This window comes from Xiphophorus hellerii, chromosome 7 (assembly GCF_003331165.1).
Source record: "Xiphophorus hellerii strain 12219 chromosome 7, Xiphophorus_hellerii-4.1, whole genome shotgun sequence".
Classification (NCBI taxonomy): domain Eukaryota; kingdom Metazoa; phylum Chordata; class Actinopteri; order Cyprinodontiformes; family Poeciliidae; genus Xiphophorus; species Xiphophorus hellerii.
The window spans coordinates 4,331,684-4,348,310 of NC_045678.1; the positions used below are offsets into that span (position 1 = coordinate 4,331,684).

Here is a 16,627-nt window from a genome sequence, read left to right on the forward strand (position 1 = left end):
ATTTAAATCTAGATATCATGTGGATCTGTGGGAATGTGGACCAATCACAGCTGGTCAACCCTATTAGGTAGAATTAATAGATTTTAATGAGGTACGACTCAAAGATGGTGTAATTACACAGCAACATTGAACCCAACAAAAACACAAACTTCTGTCAATTAGATACAATAATACATTCTAATAACTTTGACAGTATTAGAAGATAGGGGTGCACATTGATCAGATCATTTAGCATAAGAATTTTCATTGTTACGCTAAATTCTATTTAATTATAATAAAAAAAACATAACTGTCTGCGCTGTCAGGATTATTTACAAAATTTTGTCCACTCTTTGATCAATAAGACTACCAATAAATAGAACTAAATGAGAAGCGATGATTAAATGCAGTTACTGTGTGCAGTGATACAAATCCCACTTCATTATTGGACTGATGTCCTGATGAAGACTATTACAATGTTTTTCAAGAGCAGCATTTGTTTCTGTAACACAAATAACTTTATCTTATAGTTGCTTCCCATAAATATCACAGCATTTTAATATCTCGCTCCGCCGTTATTGATTCCGGAGCGGCTGGCTCCGCGGGGGGTCCCCCTGCCGATCAGGAGATCAAACGCAGGTTACCCGCTTTATGCTGCGCCTCAGTGGAAGTGGCACTGATGGTTGGCTTCTCCAAAACGAATCTGAGCGCTTTCCCCAGTCAGCAGCGCAATCCGGAGATGAACCCTGAAGGTCTGTGTCGAAGTTAATAGACTGCTCGATGGAACATCAGCATAATGCGACCTGCTGCAGCTCATCAATCCCAAAGACCCAAAGCCTCGCCCGTAACGAAGCCATAAAAACCCTCGCGTGATGCCTCGGCCGGCCTATATCGGGAACATACAGGCGCTTTACGAGTGTTTCACGGCTTAATGATCTCCATTATTTAAAAAAATGATGATCTGCTGTATGTCATCCGGTGAGTTAATGGCGGCTCAGCGGGAAGGCTTCCCCACCTGCCAGTCAGTCATGTAAGACATCACATTTGTAACCCGCTACGCTGTCGCAGAGTAAACAACTATAGAAAGTACTTGGAAGGGATTAAGAGCACGCTGCTGCCAGAGATAGCCTGCATGTCTATTCTTAGGCGAGATCAGCTGCTTCATTTATCTTTAAATCCACACACGCTGACATGTTGACTTGCTGACACGCTCAGATCGCCACGCATTGTTGAGGCAGCATGAAGGCCGGGGAGAGCCCAGTACCATGGGGAGGCCTGGAGCTTTATGAAACCGAGGTCGTTTCCTGCAGCTTGTACTTTCACCCCAACCTGTGGACTTGATAATAAACTAGAGACACTGAGTGGACTCCTTAACTGTTTAACAGAAAGGGCCACTCCCTCTGCTGAGGCGCGCCTCCATTGTTCGAGTTCTCGACTGTTAGCTTTGTGACTCTGGTCTGCTGCTTAACACTAACTATGTTTCCTTTGACCACGTTATTGTGCAATTCGACATCTTGAAAACTAAATTTGTGTCATGGAAGCGCAGCAATTTCGAAAAGTGTTGGCACAAGGATTTTGGCCTTATTGAAATAAGTTTATTTTTCAAAACTGCAATTTATTTATTTATTCGTATCACACAAGTCGCATGGTCAAAAACCGGATGTTGCCGCTGGCGCAAAATGCGAAGAAAAAGACGACAGGAAGTGGTAACCTGAATCCTGAAACTGCTACTCTGCAAGTTACTCAACAGGTTGTTGCTATGGTTACCAAAAAGTCCACTAATCTTAATTAGCTAGCTGTTAGAGGTTGAGCGGCTAAAGCCGTTCCTTTGCCTACATCTCCCAGAATGCTGTGGTGTTCTGGATCTGCGTTTAGTCAAATTATTGAACATTCTATCATACATATTATCTGTTGATATTGATTACATGCCTATCGCAATATATTTAATTGATTAACTGACCAGCCCTAATTAATATAATCAAATACTGCAATAATATTGATTCTGTTTGACCCAGATATTCCTCACCCTTCTTCTTCTCTGTTTTTGTGATATACACAGAACTCCCCCAAGCACTAGCACCACTACAAGCTAATAATAATAATAATAATAAAAAAAGGCTGTCTCATTTAGGCATATTTTATTTTGAAATGGAATCTGGTGAAAAAACATGGATGAGTTTTTGTTTCTTTTTGCCACGGAGTTCAGAAATGCTGACGTTATACGTGGAGGCCAGGGATCCGCAGTCACCCATTAATACCTATAATTTGGAAATACTTTAGACTTCCTCTAAGAACACTTATTTCCTATTTGAATAGTTCAAACACCAAATATACCTTAATATCCATCAACACATTTACAGTCTCCTTCATTTCTGCTCTTTGTGTTACAGTCAATCACTGTCAAGGAAAATGAATGCCTCTCCTGGATTGCATTCTTTGAAAATGGCGGCTAATAGCATGTCGAATATCATCACGCTGATGAATTTTGGCTGCGTTTTATTCATAATAATACAGGAATGCTCTACAGAAAAAGGCGAGGCTTCACTCTACCTACGTTTCTACTGGTTACATTCATGTCTTCTCTTTTGAAACTGGCATGTTTTCATCAGTGTCACTTTAAGCTAACTTTAGCCTTCTTTTTGGCACCAATGACTGCCACTCTGTGTGTTTGTGGGTGTGAAATGAGACCACTCAGATGTTTCCATGTGCTCACTGTTCTCTCTCTCTTTCTCTCTGTCTGTGTTGCACAGGGGTCCCTTCAGCGTGGTGAGGAGATGCATCAACAGGGACACGGGCCAGCAGTTTGCTGTCAAAATCGTGGATGTGGCCCAGTTCACTTCCAGCCCTGGTCTCAGCACAGAAGGTGGGGCCCTCACTGATGAAACCATCTCTACTTCCTTTGTCTTTCAGTCTATCTGTTATGTCATGTCCAAGAGTAAAGCGTGTGTGTGTGGGTGTCCCATGCACAAAATGCTGTTGCTGAAGAAAAGGAGATAGCCATTCACACATTTAACATCTATTCTTATGCCAAGTTAATTAGCAAGCCTCAGAATGTGAAAAGCTGTTAGTGATTATCCAGGGGAAAAAAACCAAAAAAACATGCTGCTCTGAATCAAGCCATTTCTATCCAGGAGTAAACTCTGAAAATATGAAAATACATTTGAAGATGAAGGTTATTTATTCCCTTTGTCTTACTGTTGTATTGCCTCAGAAACCGCTCAAGAACGCTTCCTGTTTGTGTTTTTTAAAACCTGAAGATAAAAATCCAGCTTTCTTGGTTTGTGTCATTGCTAACTGCTATGCTAGCATTAGCATATTGATTTTCTGTTTTGATGTGATTCATTGATAAGATGACCTGTTCCTCATTTTGGTAACTCGGGCCGATCATGGATATATCACCATCAACGTCAAAGAAGGGAAAATAGAAAAAAGGAAAATAAACACATTCTTATGTGCTTTGGCCTTTCATACACACACAAAAAAAACAATCAGTTTTATACAACTAAAAAAAAGATTACTTATAAAAACTCAGAGGACAGTGGAGATTTGAGAGATATTTGTGTCTACCTGACAAAATGGAGATTTAAAGTTTTGCGCATTACTGTCTGCGACAAATAATGCGCCAACACATCCACATGCTAGCTTTGACATGTCTCTAAATCAAAATAGTCTTATTTTAATAACTTTATATTCTAATATGCTATTTATAAATAGTTCAACCTGCCTACCTGACTGTCCACACAAATGAACCTCCTAGCGCTGTGTTTAATTCCTAACAGGAAGTCATAGTTATGTTGAAGCAATCTGATTGGCTGACAGGTTTTAGCTTTGCACTACACTGCCCCCTATGGGTTTGGCATATTTAAAACAATAATCAGTGGCAGATTTGTGCTGGTTTGTGTGGATGAAGTCCTTTCTGAAACCGATCCTGCATGTACGATATGATGTAGCAGAGATTTTTTTAATAAAAACCCATTTACATGTGGACAAGGTCTTAAAGGCTGCTAGGGAAAATGGTTAGATTGACATCAGTTAATTCATATTCTTGGCTTATAATATACTGTAGCTCTGCAACTTCACATAAAACTAGGCTGTCATTTAAAAAAAAAACTTCGATATGAGTCATTTTAAAGAAGCTTTGATCAGGGTTGGATTAGGACATCCAAAGCTTTATCAACTCTGCTTGCCTTTCTACACACTGGCCTACTTCTCATTCACTCCGTTGGAGTTTCCCCATTCCATCTGGTTTATTATGCTGTGATTGGACTGGTCCACTGTGGCACTTCATTGCCAAATAATACCTTGGGCACCTTAACAGCGACTGCTAATGAAACAACAGACGGTTTCTATTGACTATAATGGTTTTGGTCAATTCTAACCAGTATTTCCCACTTTGTGTTCCACCATGGCAGACTTTATCACAGGACGTTAATGTAAGTTGGAGTTTAAAAATACCCAAAAAACTATACAGACATTTAAGGTATTAGAAAAGCAAGAACCCTCCCTGGTTTCCTCCGTCTGCGAGCTTTTTATTTTTCAGTTTATTACAGAGTTGTTGTGCACCAGTAATCCTGAAAAGACTGCTGAGTATCGTCTAGACAAAACATGCGGAGGACTTATCCGACATCTCCCACGGGCCAGGAGAGCGATGGAGGGAGGGATGAGGGAACAAAAGAGGAGGAGAGATTGAATTACAGATATTCACAGGGTGGAGTACGGAGCGATAAGCTTGATACAATGGCGAGGGAGCGAGGAGGAATGTAGAGAGAGCGGCCGGTCTGCTGAAAAGCCGTTTACCACAGAGTCCATATTAAACAGTTTGAGAAGCGTGGCTTCTCTCTCACTGCAGTGAACCTTTTTTTTGTCTTTCAGGAAGACAGCATGTGGTGGCAAAATATTGAATTGCTCTTTTAAATGTCAACAGTTGATTATTTTTCTTAAATTTGAAGCCTTTGTAGAAACCAATTGTTTTTTGTTTTTTTTCAATGCTGTATTTTGAAACTTCAGCCCTGGAAATCTCTGCTTTCAGGTTCAATGGCTAAATTTGGCATCAGATGACTAATCAGAAGAGCAGATCTGAAACCGGGTATTACTAATACAGTAAAAACATTCAACTGTAATCCTCGGCGCGTCTGAGATTTTCCATCTTTAAAGCAGAGTGAAACCATTGTTGCTGCTTTAATCGGAGATGAAAAGAGACGTATTAGACACATTACATGCAGGAGCAAATTTGAGTTACTTCAGGATGTTTTCTTAAATGTTGCATCTCTGGATGGTCGAGTTGACCAGTTTCCTTCTCCTCTTTTCATCACGTTTGGTAGGATGCAGAAATTAGGCCAGTCATGATAACATATTTTACTGGATGATAAATTCTCCCAGAAGTTATTGCGATAAACGATAATCTTGTTGCTGTGAAACAATTTTCAAGCAATATGATCAATAAACTTGCATTTTAATGAACACTTAACAATCATTTTAAATATCCCAAATAAACAAACGGAAACAGTCTTTGTAAATTAAACTGACCTCCAAAAGACTAAAACACCAAACTAAAGACTTTTATTATCATCCAGTTTTTGATAGAAAAAGAGAAAAATGCTAAATCATGCAAATTGAATATATTGAACTCATTTTAATTTATTGTGTGATTGATTTATTGTTTATTGTGAGAGGCCTAGTAAAAACGGACATCCGTTTTTTTCCATAAGATATAAGTATGCACCATATTAATATTGCAAAGGACAGTTCAGAATTCAATAACTGATGGGAAATATGTTTGAAATGTCACATGCGCCTTGTCAATAAACGGTTTGAAGGCTTTTGAGATGCTCACCAGATAGAGTCTCTGTGTTGTCAGACGTCTAGACCAAACTGACTGTAACGACTTTCAAGACGTTAAATTACAAAGTAAAATTTCTCTTAAGTCATATTTGATATTAATAGCATTCTATGACCGCTGAAGGTAACAGTTACTTGATTGTGCTGTAAAATGGCACTATGCGCCTGGAAAACACGTAATACCGCCCCTTTAATAAACGAGGTGCTGGAATTATTCGATACTTCAAACTTAAATCCTCCAAGGGTATGAATAGTTTTGGATTCGTGAGCCAGAAACACCCTGAACACAGCCCAGACAAATGGAAGTGGGTCAGAATGCTTTGTGACTTGGGAATGGATTGGTCAACCACGGCTCACACACACACACAGAGACACACACAGGCCGGGTAGAGGTCTGTCCGTTTGATGAATAGGTCAGCCTTCTGAGGGGATGAAAGTGAAAACCAAGATGGAGAATGAAGAAAATTTATAATACTCCATCACCCTCTCTGATCTCTGAGCTCTTCTTCCGTCTTCCTCCGCTGTCCTCCATCCTTTATCTGTCTCCTCCTGCCGTCTTCATGTTCTGTTTCTGTCACGGCTGCAGAAACGGACGGGGATCCCAGCTGCTCGTCGCTCGCGTTCTTGTCTTTTATTTCCATTTAGCAGAGGCTTTCTTGCTGACTATCTCTTTCCTTCCCTCGTTTGTCCCCTAAAACAGCCCCGTTCCCAACAGCCTGGTTATGGGGCTGAGTGCCAGCAGAAACATCAAGACCGCTACATTTAGTCGCCTCTTTGCCTTGTTTACGCATTTCAGAGAAGGAATCATATTGGTCCTGTTCTGTAGTGTCGAAATGAAATTGCTTTAACTTGGATTAGAGTCTAATTTCACTGTGGAGCTCTGCATGTGCAGCTGATTTTAATAATCTGACTCCACCATATTCGGCAGAGTCCTAATAACATGGGAAAAATTCCTTATATGTGAAATAATCTGTAGTACTTTATCAAAAATAAGGAATTATTTACTTAAAACAAGTTTATATATCTTGCTGAAAAGTTACGTGTAAGTTAGTAGACTTGAAATAAGGTAAAACTAAGATATTTGTACTAGAAATTAGACCAAAAATACATGGTGGGATTTTGTTTTTGCGGTGTAAACACTTTCTTGAAGTCATAGCGGCTAACAACCTGCTGAACCTGGGGGTTCACTTAGTTTCTCCCATGATTGAACAGACAGATCTATAACGTCTCTCCACACTCTTCCATCAGGCGTACAGTTTTCCAGTCGGATCCATGTCTTCCCGCTTTTTAAAAAAAGTTTATTTGTCAATAACGCTGTTGATTACACTTCAGCTCCATGATCAATGGATGTGTCCTGGTTTCGATTGCTTCAACACACACGCACACGCGCACCCACCCCCACACGCACACACACTTGCAGACACATAAAGGCCATTTAAGAAGCAATGACGGTGCCTTTCTTCGGGCAGTCTTCCGTTGCTCTGTGACACTGGCTCAGTAATTCGCCTCTCGTTTTGACGAAGCATCCTTTGGGATCTCCAGCCGGACTTCCGGCGACTGATATCAGCAGCGAGCTCGTCCCACCACAATAAAAGCGGCGTTTTTAGCAGCATTAGCATCTTGGCAGAGCCAGCGGAGGCCTAAGCCCCCCCCCCGCATACTCCCCTCGGAGGACCGGCTTAATGTTAGCGCCGAGGCTCACGGCTTCAGCTAATTAAATGTCACTGCGACTACGTGGTGAAGCTATGCGGCGTGTTCACTCGCAGCGCTGCGTGGGTGTGATTACCAGCTACTCTATCGCAGCTTTGCAGAAATATCAACTCGGCTCCACCTTCCTCCCCATTAGTCCTCGTGGCTATGAATCCCTTCAGCAGACGTGGCCAGGGACATGTGGGACGCGTGGGACATGTCCCACTGGGACTGGAGGGTGACTGGTGAATTTAGCCAGCGTTCACCCGGACTGAGCTGGTGCAGAAGTGTCAGTCAGACAGGCAGTTAATAAAGTTAAGTGCTCTTTGAATAAACTGATTGAGATTGTTCCCGTCCAGTCAGGTTGTAAACGTGATCCGCGTTGCTCTGCTCGGCTGTCTGAAGCTCCCACTGCGGCTGCCAACGAACGATGAATGGACGAAGAGATTGAGAGTCTGAATGGAAGGATGACAGCAAGACAGAGGGAGAGGATGTTGGTACAAAACAGAAAAACAAGCGAATCCCTCGCTGTTTGTCAATCATTGTGCGAACCAGGAAGAGGAGAGACGAGCCGGGACAATTCCCACCTGATGTGTCGACATTGCTGTAGTGAATTGGCAGGGGGATATCAGCAGGAACGATCGGAATACACGGAGTCAACGTTAATCTGTTGGAGATTGTCGAGAACCAGCTGATTAGCAGAATGGAGAACTTTTTATTGTGTGTCTTAGTTGACCTCTGTTTGATTTGATTTCTATTCTTCTGTACATGGTTCAATTAATCTGAAGAGTCTAGGTTCTGTTAAAACATCCATATTCTGTATTGTAATGGGGAAAATAAGAGAAGAACCAGTACTGTTACTGGAATGACACCCCATCATCTCATGGTGCTGATGGTTATTGATTAGCGGCGCTGCAAGTGGAAGCAATAGATTCTCAGTCATCCAGGGCCTGACAGTCCTACATGTGTTAGTAGAAGGCAACTGGACTTGACTTGTTCCTTAAAAATATTTCAACTTTCATACACTAAAAAGAGGAAGTGGCTTCAGATTTCATCTTTCTAACACCTACTCTTGCAGCTCTGACTAGTCTCTCCAGGCAGAACTTCAGAAATGTATATATTGGGATATGTGACCGAAGAACTCACATTGAATTGTTAGGGACACGTTTGGGTCATTGGATTATCCCTAATATGTTTGTAACATTGAACAGGGGCGGGGTTTTTAAGGCCAGCACTCCACTTGTCCTGGTGACTTCACTACAACTTACTTCCAACTACTTTCAGAAAGGTTTAGGGTGAGACTAGAACGTCTTCTGATTTGAAGCAGGATCTATTGAACTTCTGCTGATGACTTTATGGATGAATTCACACCAGCCCTGTTTAGTTTGCTTTCATCTAACTCTTGTTCGTTTGCATAGAAAGTCCGGTTTTACTCCGAATAAGTAAATTGGTCCGCCTGCAAAGCTCGGTCTCTGTTCAGTTAAAGTGAACTCTAGTTCTGTTTGAATGCAAATGTGAACCCCAGGTGGACGGAGACCACTCCGAAGCAGGAAGCGGACAACAGCACAAGGTATTCTGGGTAAATACAACCAAAACAAACACGAGTCTTGCACCAGCAGGAGTAATGGCTCATTGTGTTTTACCAAAGAGACATATTACAACCGCTAAAATCTAACGCCACTCCATTTTTGTTTACTTTTGTGAAGAAGGAAGTTGCACACAGTGTCTTCTTCAAAGGTTTTGTGTTGTTTCCTTCAGTGGTTCTTGGTACAGCGCCACAACAGGCAGGGAGGGGAACAGGTTTTTCAAAGGGTTTGATACAGTGAAGAGTGAAAGGGAATCACACCAGCTGAAAATGTAGCAACTGTTGCTGCCTTGGTCCCAAATCAAAGCAGAATCTACTGGACTTTGTGTGAAAGACAACAACTTCTATGAACCAAGCTGGAAACGGTGTTTGTGACTTCAGTTAAAACCAGCGACTTAGAGCTCGGCTATGGCGAATCACTGCTAAGCCTGCAGGACAGGTGAAATGAAAACACATGGCAGGAAGCAAAGTGAAAGACCTTTAAGGATCATGATGAGAGCCGAGGCTCCGGACGCTGCTACTGTTTTGTTAGGTTTTGTTCTCTCTCGATGGACAAAGGTAGTAATTTTCTGTCTGTGTTTTCATCTGTTTTTTTTTTTTCTTGAACGGAAGGCAGGAATGGTGGATGATCTCATAACTGATTTTTCTTGTGTAAATATTCCAACTTGTTGTTATTTCAGCATGAAAACATAAGACAACTGGATGCTAGCGTAGCTGTGTTTGATCTTTCTGAAGCAGATTCCACAAACTGCGAGTGTTTCATTTATTTAGCCTGCAGTGGCCTCAGAAGAGAATATTTTACTGTCAACACTGGTGGATTAAACAAGCCTGAAAAGAATGAGAAGCAATTTATAACACACCATGTGAAGGAAGCGTGTAGTTTTCCACCACTCCAAGGATGTACTTACTTCTCAACAAGCCATAGGAAAGTGAATTATTACAGATAATAATTTCCCAGAACCCTTTTTTTCCATCTCTTCAAAATCCAAACCAACCCTTTAATCCATGCCTGAATGACAGGTTATTACTGTCGACAACTTTTGATCCGTGAAGGAAAACATGTATTTTCCTTTCCAACGCTTTGACGTTTTCTCCATCAAGTCCGACGCTTCTTACCGGACGCAAAAAATCCCTTCAAATCGGCTTCAGCTGCGGCTGATTTAGGTACAGTATGTATACCGAGAAAGGGAGAGAGTAGTGTGTGATGCAGTCGTTACAGGTTATTAAAGTTGTCCTCCTCCGCTGTAGCTTTCTTCTCTTCGGAGCGTCCATGTGGACAGATTTGATTTAAAGTCGCTCCTCTCCTGGAACCTCTCCTAATCGCTCAAACGGGCCTCCAGACGCCACTGCTTTCATCCCATTTTACATGACAGAGCAATTTTCCGTCGGCATCAGAGGCGGTGACGGCATATTGATTCGTCTGAGCTGCTTTTTTTCGTCTTCTTCTTCATAACCGCGCGCGTGGCTGTCATCGCAGATTTGCTCCCGTTAAACATCACCCGAATATCTGTTGAAGTAAAACTGTTGTTGTTTTGTTATTTTCTTTTCTTTTTTTTCCCCTCACTCTGCTTTTGCTCTCCTGAGATCCTGAGCTGTATCTGCTCAGTTTTTATCCCACTGTCACGTCTCTCCCTGGTGATTCCCCTAAACAAGCAGCCCGCATTGTTCTGTTCAGCTTCACTAACCCTCCTCCATTAGCCCTCCTCCTCATTACGAGCCAATTAAAGCGCCATAGACGCTCTCTGCCAGGCTGCAGCGAGACGATCTGGAGTAATGGTATGCATGCAAACAAATGGCACTTGAAAGCACATATGGGAGCTGAGGGCTGCTAGTGTTTTTTTGCATGAGACCCCCTCCTGCCGATGAGTCATCATGGTGGGTCTTTAGGAGTGCGTGCCTCATGCTGAGCTCTGCGTTTTCCATCCATAACAGCTTCCTAAAATATAGACAGCTCTTGTGTTGTATCAAGCGGCTCTGTGGAGAGGTTTGTCGGCGAATAAACGGCATCATAAGCACAGCAGACTGTAAAGCTGTGGAGACGTTTAAATCAGGTTCAGTTAATTGAAAAACAAAAAGCCTCTGTGAAAATAAGTTTTAAAGTGAAATGAAGCGACACAGGAGAGACGGTGGCAGAAGGTGCTCTGATCAGTACAGCGTCCCAAGCCGATACTGATATCGGGAATTGGTTTGATATTGGCTAAAATGCGATTGTTGGATTATACTGGCGCGGATCTAAAATCTCCGATATAAGCCTGATAGAAACACTTCGCTCCAGCATTTAGTCTGCTCCAGTATTTGTATCCAACAACACTTGCATCTTGCTAATAATAAACGGGTCAGTTGTTCTCATACATAAATATTGTTATTGACTATTGTTCTGTTTTTGAGTAATATCACTTGATCAATCCTTTATAACATTCCACACTAAAAAATAGGTAATAAAAGTATTTGACTCAGACGCGACGGTGGAGCAGGGGTAAAACGTGCGACCCAAACACGGAGGCATCAGTCCTTGTCCTGGGTGTCACAGGTTCGAGTCTCGGCCTGATGACTTTTGCCGCGTGCCTTCCTCCTCTCTCACAACCCACTTATCTGCCTGACCACTGTCAAACAAAGGCCTCTAGAGCTGGTCAAACCTAAAAAAAAGAGTATTTATGACTCGTTTTGATATGGTATTGTGCCAATATTGGTATTAATCAATATTCAAAGCTGCAATATCGGTATCGTATCTGCAGTGAAAAAAACACCTTGCAATAAAGTCAACCACACCTAGTAACGGGGTCAACCACACCTAGCAACGGGGTCAACCACACCTAGCAAGGGGTCAACCATGCCTAGCAACGAGGTCAACCACTCCTCCTCACTAAGATGAGAATTTCTGTGGACTCCTCTCTCCGACGTGCTCTCAGCCGACTGAATCACCCTTGAGCCAGGACTCGTTGTTTTTAAAGTTGTAAATCAGGTTTATTTCACTTGGATACAAAAAGCTTGAGAAATGCTGGTTTGGGCTCGTGAAGTAAACAACTGGAGTGGATACAAAGGATTCATAGTGGGAAAGGAGGAGCTCCCTCTGACGTCTAATGTCAGTGTCACAGTTAGACAACAGCTGACTGGGATGTGTGAAGCAGCCAGGTGTTTTACAGCTGGTCTACTAGAGCCGCCCAAATACTGTAAATCTTTAATGGTTCTGCTTGGACCTACAGCAGAGATGCAACAGAAGCAAATGGAATGTGACCAGAAAACGTTGTTTGTTCAACTTTTCACCCTCTAATCAGTTAGGAGGCAGAGGTTCAGGCCTGACACACAGAGTGGAAACTTTTATTGCGGCACTTTTTATAAGGTCATTCCAGTCCTTTCAAAGGTCACAATTTTACTACAAAGAAAGAATCACACTGATCTTTTTATTCAGGGGGGGAGAAAAAGTATACATACCCCTGTCGCAAGATATCGGAGGAATTTATGTAGGCTGAGAATAATCGTTATCTATTTACCCAAAAACAAGAGCTTAATATCTCTTAATTTCAAACAATCTTCACAGCAGTCAGGTGACAACAAGCAGCTGCTGGATTGTTTTGGAGGCTCCACATTAAAGAGGCTAATGAAGCGAGATATTGTGGCGCTAAACTCACACAGCATGATCAAAGCGTTTCTCATCATATTTAAGTAAATGCTTTTGAAGTGCGTATCGCCTGTTTCTTTAAAAGAGCTCTAGTCTGCTTTTTGGGCCACCAGACGAAATAAGCAGCTGGGATTTAACACGCAGAGAAAAGTCTTCGGCTACTTCCTGAAACTAACTCATGTTGTTGTTGTTTTTAGGGGGTTGTGGGAGGCGGGGGGGGGGGGGGGGGGGGGGGGGCTTTCGGCTCCAGTGTATTCGGTAGTGAAGCAACAGGAAAGAGAGTCGTGAGAGGAGGCAAACCGAACCGTGACGGCCGCGTCCAGAACCGAGTCCTCCGCCGCGCCCTTTGAAGCTACTTTTAAACCCGAAATGTGATATTTAGTTGTTCAAAAAACAATCATCTAAGAGTGGCTTTTGACATAAAATGTTTGTGATGCTCAGAAAAATCACAAGCGAAGGTCTAAAAGATCCAAACAATAGAGATGAAGAAAATAAAACCACGGAAAAGTCGGAGTTTTCCGTTACTTGAGTCGCATTTTCTTTCCACTTTATATCTCATAATTTTACTTCTTTACCCTTTTTTCAGTACGGCTCCAACAATGCCATGAGTCCTTACTGTGTTTCTTGTCTTCTTCTGTGTCTCCTCAGATCTAAAGCGAGAGGCCAGCATCTGCCACATGCTGAAGCATCCCCACATCGTGGAGCTGCTGGAGACCTACAGCTCCGACGGCATGCTCTACATGGTGTTTGAATTGTAAGCCCTCGTTGCCAGGTCACATCTGAAGGACACACACAGAGAGGTGGATCAGTAGTGGGGAAGAAAAAAAAAACAGAGGTGGATATCACAGCATGTTTTAAGTAGAATGAGGTGGGATTCAGAGAGGCGTCCACGCAGCCAGGCAATGGAAGAGGAACATGAAAAGAAGCGTGTCCTACAGCGGTTTTATGTAATCAGCACGGATACGAGAAAGCTCGTTAGCCGAGGACGGACCGCGGTGAGAGGAGCGAGGAGAGACAGAGCGGCCTCGCGGAGGAAGAAAAGATAAGATTAAGATTTCGCACTCGCTGCTACCTCCAGCTTCTCTAAAAGCCGCGCCTTCCCTGGAGCTCCTCCCGGCCCGCTCTCTATCTTCATCTCTCTCGCTCTTCCAGAACTAATTCCTTTATCGTGTAATTCTGTTATCGCCTCGACGGGCAAAACGCTCGCGCCGCGCCGCTCTGTCACGCGCACAGAGAGGGGACTTTGAAGGAAATGCAAGTGAGCTCCATTTAAAGGGATTTTCATGCTTTCGGAGCTTTTGTGCGTGTGTGTGCCCGTTTTTTTTTCACACACACATGCCGCGTCTCTCCGCTCCAGATCCCAGGCCACACTAAGCTGTAGGGTGGAGGAAACAGGTGCAGCTAACAGGTTAAAGAGCTGCAGCAGAGCAGGGTGCCCCGGGGCGCAGTGGTTGGAGGCCACTGAGCTCCACCGATCCGCCACGAGTTCGAGTCCCTTAGCAGCATTTCTTTCTGGCTACTTAATTTGAGATTAGTCTATTAATCGTTGGGAATAAATAATTCAGTAAGACTGTATATTATGGCAAATGCAGATGTAAAAATAAAATAAAAGGAGCAAACGTTTGCCAAAAAACTCAGAAATTTTGAAATGAATCTCAGAAATTTTCTATAAGGCACTCGGAAATGTCTGAGCTCAAAAAGTCATACATTTGCGATGAAAAAGTCTGAAATTTTCTGAGTTTGAAAAGTCAAAAATTTTGAACTTTAGAAACTGAAAATTTCCTGACGGGGTCAACCATTTTCCGAGCTTGCAAAGTCAATATTTTTGACTTTACAAGCTCAGAAAATTTCTAAAAAAAAAGTCAATTAATCTTATTAATTGATCCAAAGCTTCTAGATGACATGGTGTGTTGTACTGTGACTATAAAACAATGGACAGGTCATAAACGTTACTAAGATAAGGCTTAGTAATGTTATCTACTAAGATAACATTACTAAAATTAAATACCTTACTAAGGTGGGTGTTTAAATGATGCTCAGATGGTCCTAACATGTTCCAAGAGGTCCTTTACGCTCATACACTCCACCAGGAGATGGAGCCGTTGACACAAGGTGGCATAGATCCTTGATTTGCTCTATCAGAATTTCCCAGCTGACATTCCAGGAGATTTTCGGTGAATCTATGTGAGTGATGGCCTTGACTAAGTTTGCACACTTGGCTCTTGATTTAAAGACATTTGAAATGTAAATAGAAGCAACCAGAGAGAGGACCAATGGTCCTATTTACCTCACAAAGGTCTGAAAATCAACCACCTCACTCGGTTACATCTGCACCTGTGCAGTTGACAATAAGTCGCCCCACTGTTGCCAAATTAGCAACTTTGTTGCTGTATCTAACAATGTTTTGGATTAAAAAAAAATTGTATTGGCCAAAATTGGAACCTGCAGGTCAGGCTTTGTAGAGATCGGTGATTGCCCTAAACCAGGGGCCGGCAACCTTTTCTACTCAAAGAGCCATTTGGGACCGCCTCCCAATAAAAAGAAAGCACTTGGAGCCACAACCCATTTTGACGTCATATATATAAAACCTATATGCTATGTACAAAAATCGATACTATGTTGCGTTTATGAAATCTACGAACTGCTGCAGAGAACACAAAATTTTATTTCTGCATGTAACAAAACACATTTTACACTTTGTTGATGCTCAATTTCAAACAAAATACCCTCTGTCTATTTGGGTCTTTGTATTTAAGAAATAAAAATAGAAACTTACCCAACCCGCACTGAAGGAAAAATAGAAACAGAATGCAGTCACCTGTCCTCCTCTTATTCAGGAGATAAAAATCAAAACTTATCCAAATATTATCCACCGGCACTGAACGAACCAAGCAAACCAAAAAATGCGCAGTCTGCTTCTGTGTCCTGTAGTACGGAGCCCTCTAGGGGACATGGGGAATTTTTTTCTTTTGCGTTCCCTCGCAATATTGTACTGGTCAGTTATGCAGCATAATTGAACACTGTAAGCCTTTCTTACGGTGGGCGCCGTATTTTCTGCTTTAATATAAGGTTATGTGAGGTTTTTCCATAAATGTTAGTATCTTTTTGTGAAATATCTGAAGTTTTATATCTTTCTTTAGGATAGAAAGGCACCACAAACCTACGATATAAACAGAAACCTTCCGTAAGTAGGAAAGAAATAAAAATACGTTATAATTTGGACTATTTCTGAGTTATTATCGCGGGTAATAAATCATCTGACAGTTTTGATTGTGTCTCTGTTGTGTTCGTAGTCTGAATGGTTTAAAGAGCTGCTTTCAGTGCCGCTCCATCTTAGCCTTAACAGACATAAACATGCAGTAAAAAATAAATCGATTTTCAATCAGTGTTTTGCACCAAACAATTTTTTGCTATTAACAAGTTTTTATTATTAAAAACACGACAAACTAATGATGGTAAAGGGCCGCACTGGGTTAACTCGGGGAATCTCATCTGTCCGTGTATCAATCAACTCCAAACCTTTTCTTTGTTCTGTCACAATTATCGATTTATTCCATTTTGATGATCAGGCTCCACACTTTGCAAGGACTGACCGCCCCGCTCACCTGCTTCTTAATACACACAAAGCCAGTATCCTTCCCATTCATACCTGGTGACGTCACTCCCACGTCGACACACCTAAGTGTCAAAGCCTCCTGCTCCTGTCATATCAATAATTACTTATTTCATTCATATGGCTCTTACAGAGCCTCAGTGAAAACTTGTTTATTATTATTAACTGTTTGGTGCAAAACACTGATTGAAAATCGATTTATTTTTTCCTGTATGTTTATGTCTGTTAAGGCTAAGATGGAGCGGCACTGAAAGCAGCTCTTTAAACCATTCAGACTACAAACACAACAGAGACACAATCAAAA

General features: G+C 42.0%; 1 protein-coding gene across 11 annotated transcripts in view; it reads left to right on the forward strand.

The window, feature by feature from the left end:
* The window catches only part of caska (calcium/calmodulin-dependent serine protein kinase a), a 147,806-nt gene that overhangs the window by 51,033 nt on the left and 80,146 nt on the right, over positions 1 to 16,627 (forward strand). For all 11 annotated transcript variants that reach the window (XM_032566746.1, XM_032566745.1, XM_032566756.1 and 8 more), the window contains exons 2-3: positions 2,730 to 2,842; positions 13,359 to 13,464. In XM_032566746.1, the coding sequence (XP_032422637.1) occupies positions 2,730 to 2,842; positions 13,359 to 13,464 (219 nt within the window). The remainder of the gene's footprint in view (positions 1 to 2,729; positions 2,843 to 13,358; positions 13,465 to 16,627) is intronic.